The sequence below is a fragment of the Malaclemys terrapin genome, chromosome 5, assembly GCF_027887155.1.
Source record: "Malaclemys terrapin pileata isolate rMalTer1 chromosome 5, rMalTer1.hap1, whole genome shotgun sequence".
In the NCBI taxonomy this organism is placed as follows: Eukaryota; Metazoa; Chordata; order Testudines; family Emydidae; genus Malaclemys; species Malaclemys terrapin.
Genome location: NC_071509.1, coordinates 14828311 through 14850286, shown reverse-complemented (window position 1 = coordinate 14850286; position 21976 = coordinate 14828311). Strand labels below are relative to the sequence as shown.

At 41.9% G+C, this 21976-nt stretch overlaps 1 protein-coding gene across 1 annotated transcript in view; it reads right to left on the bottom strand.

Moving 5' to 3' along the window:
• Positions 1-21976, bottom strand: part of POLR1A (RNA polymerase I subunit A) — a 55315-nt gene that overhangs the window by 19277 nt on the left and 14062 nt on the right. The window contains exons 11-22 of the mRNA XM_054030506.1: positions 21674-21796; positions 18961-19188; positions 14001-14255; positions 13026-13217; positions 11438-11587; positions 10703-10886; positions 5255-5337; positions 4984-5142; positions 4417-4515; positions 1562-1714; positions 1234-1316; positions 303-468 (exon numbers count right to left, since the gene is read on the bottom strand). Of these exons, the coding sequence (XP_053886481.1) occupies positions 303-468; positions 1234-1316; positions 1562-1714; positions 4417-4515; positions 4984-5142; positions 5255-5337; positions 10703-10886; positions 11438-11587; positions 13026-13217; positions 14001-14255; positions 18961-19188; positions 21674-21796 (1875 nt within the window). The remainder of the gene's footprint in view (positions 1-302; positions 469-1233; positions 1317-1561; positions 1715-4416; positions 4516-4983; positions 5143-5254; positions 5338-10702; positions 10887-11437; positions 11588-13025; positions 13218-14000; positions 14256-18960; positions 19189-21673; positions 21797-21976) is intronic.

Below are 21976 nucleotides of genomic sequence, written 5' to 3'. Positions count from 1 at the left end.
ATATTGGCCACGGTGATGCTGCACAATCTAGGTTGGATTCATATCAATTGCCAAGGTTCGAGTAGAGGGGAGAGTACAGGTATGAGCATGCCTGAGGCTCCACTCAGTTATTCCTTATTCTAATGAGACACTTTTACAGTCTGAATGAGTTGGGAAAATAAAATACTATATTAAATATAAGAGCTGCACACTCAGACAATGCCATGAAAGCAATTATGCCATTGGATTCAAAACAGACCTACAAGATGCTCGGTGCACGCCTTTCCCCTCACCCATGTGAGTTTAAGATCAGTGTGTTCTACCTCATAGTTCTCTGCAATGAAAGGAAACTGCTTGGGTTGCAGGAACTGGGTCCTGGGGATATCTAGCCCGTCTTCACCGTAAAGGAACTGCACCACACTGCCATCGCTGTCCCTCACACTCAGGTCATACTGAACTACCAGCCCTTCCAAGTGCTTTATGATACACCTGCAAGAAAACAAGTGTTGTCAGAGGCTATGGAACAACTATGTTATGACAGATTTTTAAACTGGAATATTACTCAAGTGCGTTTTTTTCAAATAAGTTTTAGGGATGATCAGGAATCCTAGAGGCTGAAATCTTGTGTAGCCATAGCACAGTTATGGCACACCCTCTCCCATTTTTCTTGAATGTGAGTTGAAGAGACCACCTCAGTGAGCAAGAGGGTAGTTCACTTTATGACCATTTTTGATCCTTGGCCTCTCTGCTAACAGTAGTGGTGAGTTGAGAGATATGGACACACATTCAATAGGAGTGGGATTGAGACCAACACATTCGAGATAGGCCACTGAACATTTAAGAGCGTATTTCGCATTATGTCACTTACTGCTGAAAATTCACTGCACTGGAAACGGGGGGCCTATTCTGAAGGCCTGAGGAGTTTTGTCTGAGTATGGACTAAAACTATTTGGCCAAGAAAACTGACAATGCACTCTCATCTGTCTATTTTCTTTCCAAGGACTTGCTCTTCCTGGTACAGAAAAGAAGCCAGTATCACTACAAGTCAGAAAAGTGAGAGATGAAAGACCTAAGCCGTCAGAAAGAGAATGTTTATTTTTCTTAGCCCCAAAGCCTACTTGGTGAAATCATGCTTTAGGAACCCATCAGCTTCTGTACAATTGTACTAGATGATGCATATCTATTGCCCAAGTTAAAATATTTCAGGAAAAAATACTTTTAAAATGTCAAAAGTTTCCAAGGAGCAACTCCTACCTTTGAAGGTATCCAGATCGGCTGGTTTTGACAGCTGTATCCACCAGACCTTCCCTGCCAGCCATGCAGTGAAAGAAGAATTCCTAAGATACAAGCACAATCTTCATGAAAAAATATAAAACAGCTTCATGTTGCCAAGGAATATGTTAAGGTAGAGTATGAATTACCGTTCTCAACAGCAGCACTTAAAAATAGGGTTGGATAAGGCCTATTTTTCTAGATATTTACAAGGACACTCTCCACTTTAGTATCTGAATCTAAATAAGTTATGGTACAAGTAAGGCACGAAAGAGCGAAATAGAAACAGAAGCCTGAGCACTATACTTACAGCAGGTTTGATGCCTGTGAGAAATCTGCCAGTCACAAATCCCCCTGATCTAGGGGAAAAATCATAAGGCTGGAAACAAGGCAATGATTTACCAGATGCCATCAGAGGGGGCCTTCGACCTTCCAACTCAATCTGACCCAGCAAGCACGAAATCTACATTGGAAAGATGCATGCAGAAGAGAAACAAAATGATATGCAAAACCTCTAATGGTAAAAAGCTCGTTTTTCGATCTTACTCTCTTGGTTCATGTAAGTGTAACACCTTTTCCCCCCTGAAAAAAAATGTATTTATATATAAAGGAAATAAGCGCTGTTAAGAAATAGTGAAGCCCAGTTAGGTCATCTTGTCAAGCCTTTTCCTTAGCTCAGTTTCATCACATTACTACTTATGTCCCCTAGGATCATCCTGAACAATTCATAGAATCACAGAATCACCTAAAGGTAGGACTAGAAAGGACCTTGAGAAGTTATCAAGTCCAGCCCCCTGTGCTGAGGCAGGACCAAGTAAATCTAGATCATCCCTGATAGGCGTTGGTCCAAATTGTTCTTCAAAATCTCTAGTGATGGGGATTCCACAACCTCCCTTGGAAGCTGATTCCAGAGTTTAAATACCCTTATAGTTAGATAGTCTAAATCTCCCAGATTAAGCCCATTACTTCTTGTCCTACCTTCAGTGGACATGGAGAACAATTGATCACAGTCTTCTTTATAACAGCCTTTCACATATATGAAGACTTATTAAATCCTCCCTCACTTCCCCCCACCTCCACCGGACCTATTTTTCCTAACCTTTCCTCATAGGTCAGGGTTTCTAAACCTTCTATCATTTTTGTTGCTCTCTTCTGGACCCTTTCCAATTTGTCCACATTTTCCTAAAGCGCGCTGCCCAGAATTGGACAAGGTACTCCAGCCAGGGCCTCACCAGTGCCAAGCACAGCAAGACAAATACCTCCTGTGTCTGACATGACACTCCTATTTATACACCCCAGAATATTAGCCTTTTTCACAACGGCATCATGTTGTTGATTCATTCAATTTGTGCTCCATTGTAATCTTCAGATCCATTTTCAGCAATACTACCACTTAGCCAGTTATTCCCCATTTCACAGTGCGTGTTTGAGTTTTCCTTCCTAAGTTGAGTATTTTGCATTTATCTTTATTGAATTTCAGACCAATTCTCCAGTTTGTCATGGTCATTTTGAATTATAATCCTGTCATCCAAAGTCGTTGAAACCCCTCCCAGCTTGGTGTCATCTGCAAATTTTATAAACTTACTCTCCACTCCATTATCCAAGTCATTTAATGAAAATATTGACTAGTACAGGACCCAGAAATGACCCAGTAGGATCCCACTAGATACACCCTTTTGGTGTGACAGCAAACCGCTAACTACTCTGAGTAGTTTTTCAACCAGTATCTAGACCTCTTTTCCCTCATTTACTTATGAGAATGTCATGTGGGACTGTGTCAAAAGCCCTACTAAAATCAAGCTATATCACATCTACTGTTTCCCCGTCTACTAGGCCAGTACACCTGTTAAAGGAGGAAATTAGATTGATTTGGCATCATTTGTTCCTTATAATCCTATTATCCTCTAGGTGCTTATAAACGGATTGTTTAATACATTTATTCTAGTATCTTTCCAGGTAAGTAAGGAGTTCACCTTAATTTGATAGGTTAAAATTTTAATCACATTTTACGCCGGTTGTCTGTTAGTATGGGCTTCTTGTGTAACCGCGGTGGTTGGCACGAGATTTACCAGCTCGTGTTTGCTATAACTAAGTCAAGCTTGTGCTTATTGCTTAATTTTTATCACTGCTGAAATATCCTTGGGGGTGTGGTAAAGCTAGGCAGACTGATCTATAATTCCCCAGGTACTCTTTGTTCCCTTTTTAAAGATAGGTACTACATTTGCCCTTCTCCAGTCCTATGGGACCTCACTCATCCTCCAGGAGATCTTGAAGATAATTGTAAACAGTTCCAAATTTGCTTCAGCTGGTTCCTTAAATACCTAGGATGAATTTCATCAGGCTTGAATACATCTAACTTATCTAGATATTCTTTAACCTGTCCTTTCCCTCTTTTGGCTTGTGTACCATCCCCCAAGTTGTTAATATTAATTGTGTTGAGCACATGGTCACAATCAATCTTTTTAGTAAAGACTACAGCAAAGTAGGTATTCCTCTCTTCTGCTCGGTGTCTGTCTTTCAATACGTGTAGAAATTCTATTCTATTCAATATAGGTTCTTATACTGTCCTCATCATAGTATCGGAGCACCTTTCAGTAGTGCATTAAGCAACCTGACTCATCTGTCACTGTGGTTCATTCACTTTGAAATCCTCCTCCCAGAGGGAAAATGGTTGGAGTGGAAAGTTGTGATGGCCCTTAGTTCCTGTGGAAGTTCATTCCCCTGAGAAAACGGTCTCCTACATAGACAAGCTTTACCCTGATGGTACAAAGTTCCATTGTGAAATACAACAAAACAATTACAAGTTAGAACTGGGGTTTATTTTGGTATTCTTCATTATGTCATCACCTACTAAGGAGTTATGTTTTAGTTACAAATCTTGCTGGTCTAAGAACTGATGCAAAAGTGAAATGTGGTCAAACGGAAAATACTCGTTCCTCACTGTCCTATGTGCCAATGAGGTCTTTGACTCATTTATAATATATTTCCCTAAAAGTTACTCAAGTCAAAATTGCACCCTCCCAGCTCCCAAAGCTAAGAATAAATACCCTACTTTACTACAGAATACACAAGCCATTCCTGAAATAGCCTCTTGATAAGCTATATTTGTAGAACAAACCATGGAAACAAACCAGTGAGTCTTATAAAAAGTAATGACTTGAATACCTGCATTGTATTTACAGTGGATCCTTTGGCTCCTGACTGCACCATTAACTGCAAGTTGTTCTCTGGGAAGCTCCTGTGGAGACCAAGGGGCATGCATGCCTAAAAAAAAGTTTTGAAAGAAAGATAACGAAGACTCAAGTTCATATTTCTAATTAAAAATCACAGGAAATTCTGTTGGCATTAAGAAAAAATGTGAAATCCAAGACAATCAAGCAGATGTTATTTATAGTTACAGACAACAACATTGTTAGTACGATTTTATGGAAACTTTCGCCTAGAAGTACCACTGCAGCTGGCAACCTTGTTGCTAGGCTCTGATGACAAGCTAAAAATTAAAAGGGCCTTAAAGGTTAAACTAGTTTCTAATTATAAGAGGTCATCTCCCTCTCTCAAAAAAAAAAAAAAGATGATTGAGGAACACTAGCAGGGTAGTGTGGAAAGGCCATTATTGTGGCCAAATGGAGGACTTCAGTCTGCAGGATTCTCAGGCACCTTTCAGCAGCATTAAATTAACATAATAACAAAAATCTCCAAACATAGTATAGATGGATGCTTCTCAGTGCTAACCTTGTTAACCTCGTTGCTGTAATTGTTTACTTCCTCCTTGAATTTCAGATCAACCATATTAAAATCCCTCTGGTCTTTGTGGAGATGGGCATCCTGCCATTTCCCTTGGATTTCTTCACATGATGCAGTTTCTGGCAAGTTAAATGCAGCTCTAACAGCCTGAAAGTAAAAAAAAAGTCTCTTAGGTGCCAAAGCGGATGCAACTATACAGAGCAAGGGCTTGAAATGAAAAAGTTACAAGGGCTAAAACCCTGCTGCAAGGTGTGCTTACCCTGGTACCACAATGGGTGGACACTTCAATGATTCGGTGTCTTCTGTGGTCTGCTTGGGGTTTGACCAAAATATCTTCAACTCCTGCAGCATTGAAATAGAAAGATACATGGTCTGAATGCGAATTCTGACACACCAGGGATTTATGTACTGGACAGCTGCTGGCATGTTTGAGTGTCAGGATGGGGGTAAAGAGGAACTTATCATGAACACCAAGCACCATAGCTGCTTGGATCAGACTCATTGTATTTTAATAGCTACAACAAGAAAAAATATTGGGGACTTTTTTTGGGTGGGCAGGTTGGTCTCAGGAACACATTTTATATATAAATGTTATATAAACAAAATCACACATACAAAAGGTTTGTTTAAAAAACAGTAAGATTGCAAAGTCAAGCACTAAAAAAAGTTTGGAAATGCCAGAATGAAGGTTGCCTATGCAACATTAATTCAGTCCCCTTGTGCGCATGCATTATTAGCGTCTTTAAACTACATGATCACATGCTGTTCTTTTCACAGGACCCCTGTCTCTCTGAGTGAACAAGATGGATGATGCTTACTCTCAAAGAGCAGCTATTCAATATTTTGTCATCTCCTTGTTCAATGCATGTCTCCCATAGTTAGTATACTGCACACTATTTAAACTCTGATCTGAAGAGAGAATTATTCATTTCCTCATGGGCTTTTCTAGGGCACTTGACACTATACTATCTCAGCACGTCATGAACAATAGTGAAATTATTTACACAACACTCAGAGATGAGGTGGTATTATTATCCCTATTTTACAGATACAGAGGCACAGAGAAATTAAGGTCAGAAGTATCCATACATTTTCTATGCCTAATTTGCGACAGAGGACCTGCTTTTTTAGGGTACTTAGCATTATATAGCACATCTATTATGTTCAAAGCACAGCTCTCACTGACTTCAGTTGCAGTTGTGATCAGCACTTCTGCAAATGAAACCCAGGGTCTCAAGTCAGGAACCCAGAAACCAAGGAGAACAAAATTAGTGACTACCTGTGAAAAATCTGCTGTAAGTGACTTCCCCAGCATCACACAGGAATTCTGTGGCAGAGGCAGGGTTAGAGTCCAGTTCTCCCGGGAAGCATCCAACTGCTTGGCCACGAGACTACCCTTTTCCTTCCTGAAATCCCCCTACACACCTTCTAACTTCTGCAACAAGGATTCTAGAGACAACAGTCTCCTTTGCAATACAACCCCGATTCAGGCTCAGGGCAGGTCCAGCCTGTGCACTGAATTAGACAGGGATCTTGTGGGGAAAAAAGGTAGTTGATTATGTAATAAAAGACTGTCATAATACATATGCACAAGAAGGCCAAATTAAGGTTGCACAGGGAATCTTAGTGTAATTTCCTAGGATCTGATAAGCAATCTGAAAAAACAAATTCCATCATGTGGCCTCATATTCACACCTACAACAGCCATCAGCAGGTTTGAAAACATACGATCCACCACAGATCTCTGCCACTTGATCTAATGGAGTAACTCATTGAAACAGTAAGTTGTTATCCATTATGTGGGCCAGCTGTCGAGGGGAATGAGACATTTTGCGAGTGGGTTTTACAGATACTTGCTAACAGCAGAGGAATGTTGAGAGTCAGGAATTCTGGTTTCCATTTCAGGCTCTGAAAGGCATAGTACTCTAGCGCAGCAGTTCTCAACCGAGGCTCTGTGGCCAATGTGGGGGGTCACTCAGGGGATCCACCAAGCAGGGCTGCTCGAAGCCCTGAGCCCCATAATGCAGAAGGCCGGAGCCCCCAAGCCATCCCCTCAGTCCCATTCAGCAGAAGACCCTCCCCCCCCCCCCCCGCCATGGAGTTTTTATTAGCATGCTGGGGGGAGGGAGGGGGGAAGAGGGCTCCAAAAGACCAGGGGTTCTCAACCTTTTTTCTAGTGGGCATAGACAGACTCATTGCCCATTTCCCGCAAGCTTGAGATCTTCTGTCCCATCCCTGTCAACCTGTTCCTGCTCTAATCTGGTCTCTTCCCCCTGGCTAGCTCCCTGTCCCAGGCCCATTCCTCTTACCTATAAATCAATCCCAGTCCCACTCCTCAGGCATCTCATCCTAGTCCCCTTTCCCAAAAAGTCCTAGACTCACCCTTCAGGACTCTCAACATTCTTCTCACCCATTCCAAGTTCTCTCTCCAGTCTCTTTGCCCAGCTGGTCCCAGTCTCTACTGCCACACTAACCCCCTGTTTCCCTCCCACAACAAGCATCCTCCAGTCCCAGTCTGCTCCCCATCTCTCCCTTGGCCTGGCTCTTGAATCAGGCAGCTTCCTCATCCATGCTGCCTGGGTCCAGCAGGAAGTCAGTAAGAGCACAGGAGAGAAAGACTCACCACTCTCCGTTCTAGTGCACAGCTATAGCCTGGAAGCAGCCCAGAGCTGTAACTGCAGGCAAAGTCCTACCCAGTCCTGAGCTGAAGCACGTCCAGTATGGCCAGAATCTTTGGGAAATTTAGAGATTTACTAGAACTTCACAGCTATTTAGCGTGTGCAAACTATGATTTTTCAAAGGCTTATAACACTTGGCCAAACATGGGAGGATTTTCACAGGGATGGCAAAAGGCACCTTGCTGATAAAAAGGGCACTCCTCTGCCTAATTTCAAGTCCTTGCTCTAAAGCAGGGGATGCTAGAATTTTTCAAAGAAGAGGTCCCCAGGGTGTTTATTTTAATATGAGCAAAACAACTATTTTCCCCTAACCTCATTCTTGGACACAGCTGAATTGTTGGGTTGTCACTTTCCATAGATTCATAGACTCTAGGACTGGAAGGGACCTCGAGAGGTCATCGAGTCCAGTCCCCTGCCCGCATGGCAGGACCAAATACTGTCTAGACCATCCCCGATAGACATTTATCTAACCTACTCTTAAATATCTCCAGAGATGGAGATTCCACAACCTCCCTAGGCAATTTATTCCAGTGTTTAACCACCCTGACAGTTAGGAACTTTTTCCTAATGTCCAACCTAAACCTCCCTTGCTGCAGTTTAAGCCCATTACTTCTTGTTCTATCCTTGGAGGCTAAGATGAACAAGTTTTCTCCCTCCTCCTTATGACACCCTTTTAAATACCTGAAGACTGCTATCATGTCCCCTCTCAGTCTTCTCTTTTCCAAACTAAACAAACCCAATTCTTTCAGCCTTCCTTCATAGGTCATGTTCTCAAGACCTTTAATCATTCTTGTTGCTCTTCTCTGGACCCTCTCCAATTTCTCCACATCTTTCTTGAAATGCGGTGCCCAGAACTGGACACAATACTCCAGTTGAGGCCTAACCAGTGCAGAGTAGAGCGGAAGAATGACTTCTCGTGTGTTGCTCACAACACACCTGTTAATGCATCCCAGAATCATGTTTGGTTTTTTTGCAACAGCATCACACTACTGACTCATAATTAGCTTGTGGTCCACTATAACCCCTAGATCCCTTTCTGCCATACTCCTTCCTAGACAGTCTCTTCCCATTCTGTATGTGTGAAACTGATTGTTCCTTCCTAAGTGAAGTACTTTGCATTTGTCTTTATTAAACTTCATCCTGTTTACCTCAGACCATTTCTCCAATTTGTCCAGATCATTTTGAATTTTGACCCTATCCTCCAAAGCAGTTGCAATCCCTCACAGTTTGGTATCATCTGCAAACTTAATAAGCGTACTTTCTATGCCAATATCTAAGTAATTGATGAAGATATTGAACAGAGCCAGTCCCAAAACAAACCCCTGCGGAACCCCACTCGTTATATCTTTCCAGTAGGATTGGGAACCATTAATAACTACCCTCTGAGTACGGTTTCAAAAGAATTCAGCCTGAGGCAGTCACTCAACATGGGAAATTTCAGCCCAAACAGTTAAAGTTTGGCAAAGATATAAACAACTGAAAACAGGATCTTCTAATGGAAGCTTTGGCCAACCTTCATAATAGGTGGTGTTAACTAGCCTTGCCTGTAATAAAAGGGGCGTCGGAATCTGAGTGGTGCTCACTGCTGTCATCTACTGAAAGTAAATATAAATTGATCACATGTAGCTACAGCCTACAGAGTATTCAGACCAGGGGTGGGCAAACTAAGTTTAAGCCAGCCCGCGAGCTGCACCACGTGGCTTGGCCCCACTCCCGCACTGCGGCCGGAGCACTGAGTCGGGGACTGGACCACGTGGCTTGGCCCCGCTCCAGCTGGGGCCACACCACATGGCTCGGCCCCCTTCAGCACTCCAGCCGGAGCGCGGGGTCGGGGGCCACACCATGCAGCTCCTGGAAGCTGTAGCAAGGCTCCTACGTGCTCCAATGGGAGCTGCAGGGGCGGTGCCTGTGGATGGGGCAGCATGCAGAGCTGGCTGGTCATGCCTCCACATAGGAGCCGGAGATGGAACATACCACTGCTTCCAGGAGCCTCTTAAGGAGAACGCCGCTCAGAGCCTGCACCCCCTGAGCCTCTCCCCAAGCCACAACCCCCTGCCCCAGCCCTGCTCCCACTCCTGCTCTCCAAATCCCTCGATCCCAGCCCGGAGCACACTCCTGCACCCCAAACCTCTCATCCCTCACCTCAGAGCCTGCACCCCATCGGAACCTGCACCCCTTCCCAGATGCCTGTCCCAAACCTGATTCCCCTCCCGCCCTCCAAACCCCTCAGTCCCACCCCAGAGCACCCTCCTACACTCCAAACTCCTCATGTCCAACCCCATGCCAGAGCCCATACCCCAACCAGAATTTTTTGAGCATTCATGGCCTGACAATTTCTATTCCCTAATGTGGCCCTTGGGCCAAAAAGTTTGCCCACCCCTGATTTAGAGGTTTATAAAGCTACACAAATATGCATGTTTTATACCAATGAAAGTCCTGTAAAATTCTACTCAGCCATTTGCCTAGATGAGGGAAATGTTTTAATTGTAGTGGGGGGGGGGGGGTGTGGTAAATTTTATGCCTAGCTGAGTAATTCACATTGTGATTTTGCAAAGTTGATGCAAAATAAGAGTCATATCTACAGGGAGATTAACAGCCCCAAAGTAAATGCAAGACTTAATTGATAACACCTCTGAATCCTTTAACCTGAACACATGGGTATGCTTGGTGGGTTTTTTTTTTAAACTTATGTGAAAAAGAAACTTAAGACTTTATAATGTAATTTTGATCTGAACAAAGATTCATTAAAAGACATTATGACCATGTACATGTAAAACACGGAGGACAGGAGATAACTCAGTGATGAATGTACTTGAGATTGCATCATTTCGCCGTACTGATTGGAAGGAACTGAAATACACACTAAATAGAAAGAAAGTCATGCTAGGTGATTCAGATTCAAGAACACAGCAATGTGTTGTGAAATGTCATGCACACAACTGTTTCCATTTCTTATGCACAACTGCAGTTTTGTACCTCAGGGAGGTGCTGCAGTAGTTCAAGGGCTAATTTACATTTCCCATACTCACCCATTGTAAATCCCCTGTACAGCTGCAAATAGGCAGTAAAGAGGCGAGCTAGACATGTAAGCACCTTGCCGCTGGTTTCACCACCATAGACTTCATGGCAACAGTGGACTAGGCCATAGGCAGAGCTGCCATAGTGAGCTTTGTCCAAGACCCCGCAAAGTAACTCCCCACCTCTAATGATAACCTGGTGGATAGGATGAGATGACAGATTTAAACAGTTAGGAAAGTAGCCATTTTGATCCTTGTGTGGATAAGACCCAACTCTGACCACAGATTATTCTTGGTGACTAGTACATAGAATGAACTATAATGAGGAATAAGAACATATAATGTACAAAATGCTTATGGATCAATATCATCTGGTGAACCATAAACAAGAACAAGTTAATTAAAATAGTAGAATTACAAACAGATTTTGCACTTCTATAATACATTCCATCCTGAAAGCATTTTACGAAACAAGTTAAGCAGGTGCATACTAGTTGCCCCCCCACCTGAAAAATGGAAGAAGGCAGAGAAGATAAACTCCATCTGTCTTTTGTTAGAGTATGTCAGAGCCAGGAACAGAACTCCAGTGTTCCTAGCTCCCAGTCCCAAGCTCAGACCACCCCATTCTAGCAATTATAAAAACTTTACAATACGTCTTTTCCTCTTCAGATTTTTTCTTACAGTGTTTTTTTTTTTTTTTTTTAAATAAGTCCTTGCCTCTGTGGCCAGTTATTTCCACAAACATACCTGGGATTCACACATTGAATCAAGGTTAGATCCAGGAATTCTGTTTTGGGGCCCTTTTACCCAGGCTCTTCCACCAATCTTAGCTTTCCCAGACAAATTCAGTGGGATTTGATTTTCAGGGATTACGTTTATTAGCAAAGTAGAAACAATCTGAAAAGAAAAACATAGGGCAGGATTAACGAACTGCCAGAAGCCGTCGGTTTTTCCATATCCCCCACCCCACTATGGCAAACAGGGAGAGAGGATAAATACCCACACACATGCAATAGAAAGCCCTGCCACTCAGCCCTGTTCTGGCTGCTCACCTATCCAACAGCAGAAAACTGCCAGGAGTATTGGAAGTCTGCACTCAGGGAAGAACTACCCTTTGGTTACCCACAGACTGGTGTTCCTTTTTGTTTAAAATTTCCCATATTCAAATGATATAACGTATTATTCTACAGAAATGAGTTCCCGATGCTCCAGTGCAATAATACTATTGTAAACTCTGGGACAGTTACTGTAGAGTGCAACAATATTTTTTTTAAATATTGTATTCAGATTTATACAGGGCATTAAAAAGTGGTTTCTACACTCCTTCGCTATATATTAAAATTCAGTCTCATTACCACATAAGGCATATGGGTAATAAGAGACTACTGTGTGACATCTGGAAGCATATCTATGGAAGGTCAGAATGATACAGCATAAACAGCACTGGAGGATTCCCTTATTGTGCCAAGGATCATAGTAACTGGATGTAGAGTACATCACTCTGAAAAAGCAAGAAATACTCTCCAGTAGAGCCTATCAGATATTTCATGACTAAAATCAATATTATAGCAAACGCACCAAAAACAGACAAGACTTTGCCTGTCAAGATTAAATTTAGGAAATTTAAACTGTGATCCAACTTAAAATCCCTCCCTCCCCACACCCCAACCCAGCAAAAAATTCTATTTTCTACAGAAAATGATAGAATCGTTTTGAAATCAGAGATGCATGAATGAGAAAAATCTCCGGGACTGGAAAAAAAAAGAACACCTATAAAAAGTGTCTCAAAGACTTTATCTAAGGGGGAGGGATTGCTCAGTGGTTTGAGCATTGGCTTCCTAAACCCAGAGTTGTGAGTTCAATCCTTGAGGAGGCCACATAGGGATTGGGGCAAAAATCAGTTCTTGGTCCTGCTAGTGAAGGCAGGGGGCTGGACTCAATGACCTTTCAGGGTCCCTTCCAGTTCTATGAGATAGGTACATTTAAAAAAAAAAAAAAAAAAATCCCTAAAAGGAAACTAAAAATCACTAAGCAGCAGTCACATCATTTCTCTGCTTCTGTTCTGCATGTGCATCTTCTCCTCCAGCTCAGACACTGTAAATCATGCCACAATTCTAGTTGAAACGCGGCCCAGAGAAAGTGCAATTCCTATAATATTATTTTAAAGGACACAAAACTGTACAACTCCAGGAAGAATACACGTGAAGATTTGCAGTATTGCTGACCTACTACGACCATGCTTCTCAGTTACTATAGCTAGTCCTGAGTTTTAATTATAGTACTTTGCTTAGTTCTGAACAGTCGGTTTTCTTAATAGTCTTAACTTTTCAGCTACCTGTTTTCCTGTCCATAACCGTTGTGGTTTCATAATGGCAGGTGGAAGGATTTTCACTCTTCCCTTTTTGTCTGTCAGTCCTCTATATATCAGCTCCATGTACTGTTCTCTTGTGAAAAAGCAGCCCCGGATTGTCATGCTGGCACCAGAGATCATATGATCCTGAATCAAACCAGCCAGTGGCTTGCCATCCTAAGAGACATATACAAAGAGTAGTTGAGGTGGGAATCACATATTAGTATCTTCCAAAATTAGCTCCATTATGGGTGTATAAAAGCACAATAGTCCTGGTGTGAGGCGTTCTTCATGGTGACAGCGCCTCTCCCTCCAGTAAATATCTCCTAAACATTGACATTTAAGAGACATAGCTGGCCCCACACTCATTTTAAAAAAAGACAACCACCTCCCCCAACCACTTCTTCAATTCTGTTAGTAATAATGAGACATTCTACCACCCTCGTGCCGACCTCTAAGTTCATCTTCCCCCAGTCACCTTGGGATCAGGGAGAGCAGTTGGCCGAGTGAGAAATATGTCATGGAGGATGAGTGGCAAATCAGAACTGGAAGGTATTAATGGCATTTCAGGGGCTCACACACAGGGGACAATACCAGCAATCAGGCACTATAAGAGTTAAAAGTAGGAGGAGGATCAATTCAGAGTATTTTAAGCACCCCGTCACCACAGTATATAAGTGTCAACCCCCAGGATTAGATGTCCATGTTTCCCCACAAAATCCCCCTCACATGCACAATTTGAGCCTGTGTTTGTAATTTTCATTCTTAAGTCTATGGCCACCAAGATCTAACACAATGGAGTATAGTTACTAGCCACCTTTGCCACCCCAAGAACACATTATGAAGCAAAGTTACCATTAAACAAAACAAACAACCCAAAGGAGCACTTTGAGGAAGGAAGAGGTTTCTAGAGATGTAAACAATTTATTTATCATCTTTCACTGAGATGGTTTTATTTACCTTAGGAACGAGATACTGTTCATCAGTGCAGGCTAACACGTAGGCTTCTGCCCGGCCCAGCTCACTCTGAGGAAAATGAGCGTTCATTTCATCACCATCAAAATCAGCATTGTAGGCTTTGCAGTTGGCATAGTGAAGCCTCAGCACCTTTTCTCCTGGCAGGATCCTGGCCCGGTGGGCTTGGATGGACGGTCTGTGAAGGGTGGGCTGACGGTTCAGTAAGAGGACATCTCCATTTATAAGATGGCGACATACCTATGAGAGAGATTTAATACAGTTCACCTGTTTATGAAGCATTCCAGTCTCTGATCGGAAAGAGAAACAATTTTAAACCCATTTGCACACTCTAAAGCAGTTTTTCTCTATAATTTTCATTCTGTGGACCCCCTTTGAGTATCAGATCCAGTCCACTTACTTCCTCAACCACTCTTTCCCCTCTAGACCACATTCCAAGATTCTACAGAAACCAGAATTAGTTCCTCATGTTATCAAACCAGTTCAGCATCCCAGGCAAGATACAATCCCTCCTGCCCCTTCACAGTACGGTTTATCAAAGACTTTAGCATAATACTAAAAAAGAAACCTTTAAAATTCTGCCATGTGAGGGAAGAAAAAAATATCATTTACCTGGTTCCCTCTGACTTGGCTCAATAATCAGAGGGAGTATTATAATTCCAATATCAGACAGCCTAGAATAAGACAGCATGGTCAAGTGGATGGAACACAGGACCAGAGGCCAGGGACTCCTGAATTCTAATTTCATTTTTGACACCAGCTTGCCAGGTGATCTTGACCATCACACCTCCCCTCATTATACCTCAGTTTCCCTTTCAATAGAACAGGTGCTAGAATACTTAACTTTGCAGTACTATTGTGATTACTTAAATTGTTTGTACAAGTGATTTAAGCACATAAGACACTTAGAATAAAATACTAAACAAATGCTAAGGCACCCACAGCCTGAGCAGCTGCAGCAAACTTTCCAGGCATCACAAACAAATCTCTTTAAGAGGCTAAGCCTGGCATATTTCTGTGCTGAGTGCTCTCCACAGGCTGGTTAGTGGGTGCATTCAGCACATATTTTAGTGGTGAACTCAATTTTAAATGTTTGCTTTGCAGGTCACTTACAATCTAAAAACAAAAGGAAATTTTAAACTCCCTTTAAGTAACATGATAGTCGACTCCAACAGTCCTTAGGGAGAAGGAATTTATGATCACTGGAATTCCCCAGCCCTCGGAGATGATTCAATGACCAGAATAACCAAAAGTTTCCAAGAAGATACTTCAACTCTGACACAGTGGATCCATGTGGCAGCTACTTTAACTACCACCCTTTAAGCGCGCTCGGTGGTTTCCTTTCTACCCTTCTCTGCGGAATGTTAGACTGGATGGGCCGACAGCCAATGATGTTATACAATTTCAGGCTGATAAGAGTGCAGATATTGCTGTAATGGAAAGTGAACTCAGTATTGTCCTCCCCTGGAGCACACCCTGGAAATGCCTCAAATGTTCACAACTGTTGCCAAACTGCAAATGATTGAGCACTGCCCTTTCTAGCCCAAAACAAACAGCTTTCCTGCTTCTGAATAAATACCACAGCGAAGGCTTTTTATGGGGCTTCTGTAGGATTTGTTTTGGATGAGAGAAGAAGTTCACATCAAGGTTAGCCCTCACCTACCTCCAAAAATGTACGCAACAGCAGAGAAAGTTTATTTATTGATTTGGAGGGAGATGTGATGGGGGTGGAATTATCTGCCAATTTTCCCAGCGGTTCACTATTTAAAGAAATTTCTAGAGGTATTTTAGTTCAGTCAGAAGTGACCATATTCTATACGATCTATGGTATTTATATGGCCCCCTTTACTGTCATATCTGAGCACCTCACAGTCTTGAACACATTTTTCCTCAAAACACCCCTGTGAGGTAGTGCAGGGCTATTCTCCCCCTTTTACAGGGGGGAAATCTTAAATACCGAGACACTATGTCTAAGGCTACAATTTAGTCATGGGTATTTTTAGTAAAAGTCACAGACCGATCAGGGGCAATAAACAAAAAGTCAGGGCCAGTGACCTGTCCGTGACTTTTACTAAAAATATCCCTAACTAAATCTTAGGTGCTGGGGGAGAGGGGGCGCTCCAGCGGATGTGCTGCTCTGGGGAGGGGGGCAGCCCAGGGACCCGCTGCCGCTCCTCCGTGTGGCAGGCTACTTTGCATCACTGCTTAGGATTCAGTTTGAGATTTCTTGAAGATCTACAACTTGGCCCAAAGGCTGCTTGCTGGAGGTGGATATTACTGTCTATGTGGCAAAGGTACTGCTCTTCGTATTTGCAACAATTCACCTTGTTTCTGTTTTAAAAAACCTCTATGTTCAAGAACATTATACGAGCTCTCAGAATCTTAAGGCCTTTCATGAATTAAGAGCACCATTCCATAATACAAGTCCCCAAACAATGGTATACTGTGAGTCCCCAACTCTATTTAGGATAGAAGACTTTTTAATATAGATGTGGTGACCCTCTTTTCAGTCTTTCATAGCTTCAGTCGAATAAGCTATTCAGCTAATGTTGAGACAGCTTAATTTTCAGGCCCCAATTCACAGGTGCTCTTTTGCCACTTCCAACACAGCAGCAAAGAGTCAATTTCAAAACATGCCAAAGGTAAAAATCTGAGGGGTCAAAGAAAATGCTGGTTTAGATACTCAGGCGTGAAAGCCATCTCCTGGAAATATTGGCAGATATGATGTACCCTGTTCAAATATTTGTCTCCCATTTCAGTATAGGTGCTAACAGCAGCTACCTTTCTCCATCTGCAAGTTTTCTTCTGAAAAGAGCATGAACATCAGTTACAGGATTGCATATCAGAGGGGAGATGGGACATCAGAGGCAACAGCTCAAACATCACATTTATGTAACAGTAACCTGAAATGTAGAAAGTGGAGCTTTGGGTTGGGAGCTAAGAATTCCTGCTCTGAAAGCGACCCTCCTCTGACGAGGCTTATTATCTCCTTGTGCCACAGGTTTCCCCATCTTGAAAACGGGGATAAATACTGACTTCACAGCAGGAAGGAAAGATTTAAATCAAAAGGTACTTTAAAATTAGCGATTTAATCATTTAATCCAGCAAACAGGAAATCTTATTTTGAATTTGTACCTTTCAGTTATTTTCCTAAAGAAAGATTCATTCTCATGTAATGATTATGCCAACCAAACATGTTGCAACCAAACATAGCCTCTACACTGAATTTGGTACTTCTTTGTGCTAACCAGGAGGATATGTTATACCCACACAAAATGTATTTAAGCAGTTATATAGCTTAGCATACATTTATTCAGATTCTTAATTTTAATTCAATTACAAAAGTACAAAAACAACTTTTTAAAATTGTTTTTATTATTTAAATAAGCTAACTTAAATGTGCTGGATACATAAGAAAAAGGTTTATCAAAACATATTTGGCATTTTAAACTGATTTACTAAACAAAAGTAGTATTAACTGTAGCTAGGAAATTGATGGATTGTTCCCCAGTCACCATGGGCCAGATTTTCAAAGGTACTCAGCTGCCTAATGATGCAGATGGGATTATATCAGGGTGGTCTGTTCTCTTAGAAGGGTAGTAGGGATCATGGCCAGTCACACCCTGTTCATGACATAGCCCCTTTAAAGAGAAAAGTGATCAAGGGAAAAGCAGAGTAGCTGAGGAATGGGGGCCAGATGCTGATCAGGCAGCTACCTCCTAAACATGATAAAACCAGGTTCTCTCAACTCCCAAGTGGTTTCTCAACTTTGAATGAACTAGTTCAAATTAAGGAAATATTCTCTCTGAACCTGACTCACTACACTGAAACCAAAAGTACGGAATATGAAGTATTTACATTTTTTCCAAATATAACTATCAGCATTTGCTCAACTGTAAAGATTGAAAATAGTGCAATACAAGACACGATATATTTATAAAGCTTGAGTTGAACTAAAAGATAAAGATGGTTTCCCTCTGATTTTATATAGATTTTAAAAAGCAGCACTCTTTAACCCATTAAAAATTTGAGAACTCATATATGCAGCATTTTTAATTTATTTAAATGAAGCAGCATTTTAAAAATGTATTTAATTTATTTTAATAGCTTATAGTAAGTTTAGATTTTTAGGCTGCCAATTTCAAATTTAATTTTAAACAGGTTTATTTTTAAAAAGAAAACTATTTGATTTAAATAAAATAAATCTGATATTTGATTTTTTTTAAATCAGGTTTTTATTCACCCTACTTCATAACAACATGGTGAAGGTTTATTTTAGGTCTATGAAGGGCTTTGAGCTAACTGGACCCACTGAAACGCTAAATACACCTCTACCCCAATATAACGCGACCCGATAGAACGTGCATTTGGATAGAATGCGGTAAAGCAGTGCTCGGGGGGGGGGGGGGGGGGGGGAGAGGGGCTGCGCACTCCGGCGGATCAAAGCAAGTTCGATATAATGCAGTTTCACCTATAACGCGGCAAGATTTTTTGGCTCCGGAGGACAGCGTTATATTGGGGTAGAGGTGTATTAAATGGGTATGCAGAAGTACAGTTGTCAGGATTGTCAGCATGGTATCTTGACAATAATATTAAAGTATAACAAAGAAAAGGATGAAAAAAAAAAAAAGTTTCATGGCTAAAAGAAACCGTATTTCGCTAGCTAAATCCGCCCAGACCTCCAAGAGAAGCAGCATTCGTTACCTTTACAGGATTGGGAAGTCATGCAAACACCAAGAATTCAAGTGAAATGCAGGAAAGAAAAATTCCCTGCACCTAGAAGTTGTTCATTTCTCCTCAGACATCCACATGAGCTTCTCTAGCCACCAGAGGAAAAGGTGAGGTACCTGGAACATTGGTCCAGCTTCACTTTGTAACCGGCTTCAACAGCCCCCATCTCCAAAAAACTCTTTACCCTGCTGGGTTGGGTTTGCATAGTACTCACAATTTTCATTCCTGGTTTTGGGGCTCCAGTGGAAGGAGTGAGGAGCTGTTTAGCTATGGCTTCCCTCTGGGTCTGGTTGGTCGCACTCAACACCGTACGTGACCCGTCTTCATTAACGACCATGGAGGCACCGGGGTGAACATTTGGACCGTTTAGGACAGCCTGCCTCAGTTCTTTGACATTCCACGGAGTTACTGGCTGAGGGTAAGTCAGTTTGGTCGCAAATACCTAACCGGGAAGAAAAACAGGCACAATGATCAATGAACATGGCACTGCTGAACAGCAGCCAGTCGACAGACAGCTGAGTTTTTATTTCCAAAAGGTGCTGGGCACTTGGAAGAAAGATGAGGTGTAACCCAGCCATTTCTCCTATAATCCACACCCACCCTTCAGGCCCCACAATACTGTTACCATCTCTTACAATCTAGGATATAGGATCTTTGATTTACCAAAAGGCATGAGGACAGATCCAACATATGACTTTTTAATTTAAGTTTTGTTTTAAATCTCCTTATATCAGGACATTTTTTTACAAGTATCAGTAGCCTTCTAAATAAACCATTTATTTATAATCTTCTTTCAGCTCTAGTAAATCAAACTAAGTAATTTTTTCCCTTGCCACATATCAGTCACTGCAAAACAAAATAACTGGTTGCTGGATTTAGGCTTAAAATGGTACTAATGACTCAGAATGACAACTCTAGAACCACACATGAATGCAAACTAAGAAGAAAACTGAAATCCAGAAAGATCAGTGACAGAAACTGCAACCCCATGCAGTATCTTTGGGGACCATTGTATTTACTTTATAAATGGCTTATATAGCGTTGCGTTCTTCTCTATGAGGAATCATAGAATATCAGGGTTGGAAGGGACCTCAGGAGGTCATCTAGTCCAACCGCCTGCTCAAAGCAGGGCCTAATCCCAACTAAATCATCCCAGCCAGGGCTTTGTCAAGCCTGATCTTAAAAAACCTCTTAGGAAGGAGATTCCACCACCTCCCTTGATAACCCATTCCAGTGCTTCACCACCCTCCTAGTGAAAAAGTTTTTCCTAACATCCAACCGAAGAGTTATAACTCCTTGCTGGAACTAAAACCAGTGGAGACCGATTACCCCTGTGATAGTGAACAAGTCTGGAGAAGCACCACCTCTTGGTGGTTCAGGCTGTGTTTCTCAGAGACTAGGGAAACAAATACAGGGATTCTTGTATAAAAAGGATGAGCTTGAACTAACTTGTGGTCTTCCTTTCAGTTCAGCAAATGGACAGGACCTTCTGTCCAAGGAAAGGCTTTGCCTCTTGCTGCAGTGCTGGAAGGGGTGTGGGCCTACCAGACTCCCCATGTGAAATATGGGCGATTTCTGGTGTATGTGTGTAGGAAACATTGTATAAAAATATATATATATGTTATACATCTATGTGCTTTCCTCTGTTAAGAATAAATGTACTCTGCTGAGTCACAGTTGTGTGGTAACTTCTACGTGCTGGCAATACACTGTTCATAGCCCAGAGAGAGAAAGCAACCCATAGGAGTAGGCCTTTAGGCAGACTGACTTGCTGGGGATATCAGTGTACAGCAGGGCGCTGTGCAGCCTTAAAAACACTGTTCAGAAGGGAGTGGGCACAAAAGTCCCTGCCCACAATCAGGTGACAGCTGAAGGTCTGAAGTCCTGACTGGGTGCCCCTAGAGAGGACCCCAAAGGTGGCATGCAGGGGCAATGACCCCAAAACTGTGATAATTGCCATATTCAAGAATTTTCACTTCTAACAAATATATTTCTGTCTCTTCTTTGTGGTTTCACTATGATAAATGGGAAAATTTGTTCCTTCTCTGTTGTGTTCCCCCTGAAGACAAGTAGAAAAATCCATTAACTGGTTATATATAAGAACAGAAATCATGATTTTATTTTCCAAAAGCAAACAGCTGATGACAAAAGAAAAAAAATGCATCAGTCACAGATCCATGAGTCTTAGACAGTGAAATGGAAAAGTTGATGTTATGAGAACAGCCCAAGTCTCTAAGCTAATTAAACTCCACAAGCAGGAGCAAGGGAAATGTGACTGAAGTAAAAAAAAAAAATTAACAAAATCACAGTAACACACGTCCCTATAGGCCTTGTTGCACAGGCTGAGAATTCCAGCCACCATCATTAGCAGAACTTGCAGGTCTTCAGAAGTGCCAGCAAGAGCTTCCCTTAAGTGCAGTTCTCTCTTTGGGAGGAAACTGCAAGTCAGTAGGGAAGGAATTAAGGCAGCTTTGCACCAATGACTCAGCACACTACATCTACCTAAAGCTTGGCACAGGCTGCTGTGATGTTACAAAATGCAACATGCAAAGACCAGGGATAGGAAAATGGGAGCCAAGCTCTACTTAAAATGTTCAGTGGTTGTCAAGCTCCCATGACCCAAATTCAGACCTTTCTCCTTCCAATCTCTCTCTCAGAGGCAATATTTAGTATAACAACAACTGGCAAATTTTCTGGTCTTCAACTATCTTTTTATTAACACAGATGTAACCATCAGATTACACGTAAGGGAAATCTGCTTTGCAGGACTATGGAGATACTGTGAGAATGAGGGGATGTGGGGTAAGAGACTGGATCAGCCAGTGAATATACAAATTTCAAATTGGTAACTACATTGTCAAATATGCTACACTGCAATCCCACCTACAGGGTTGTCCTAACAAACATAATACTTTATTTTCCCTTACCATAGGAATACCAATCTCATTGGTAGCAATGTACATGTCAGGGCAAATGACTGACCGAGCAGCGTAATCCACACGTTTTCCCATCATGTGCTTGCGGAACAGTCCTTCCTTTTTCTCCAGTATCTTTGAAAGTAGAAATTAAAAGAATGAGAAGACAAAAAAATGCAGATGTTACAAATATACTGTATCAAAGTATCCAATGAGTCAGTCAAACACACTAGATACTATAGTGATGAGTGCCATGGAAATGCCTACAAATTAAACACAACTACTTCACTTTTCATACTTATTCCCTTCGTGCTT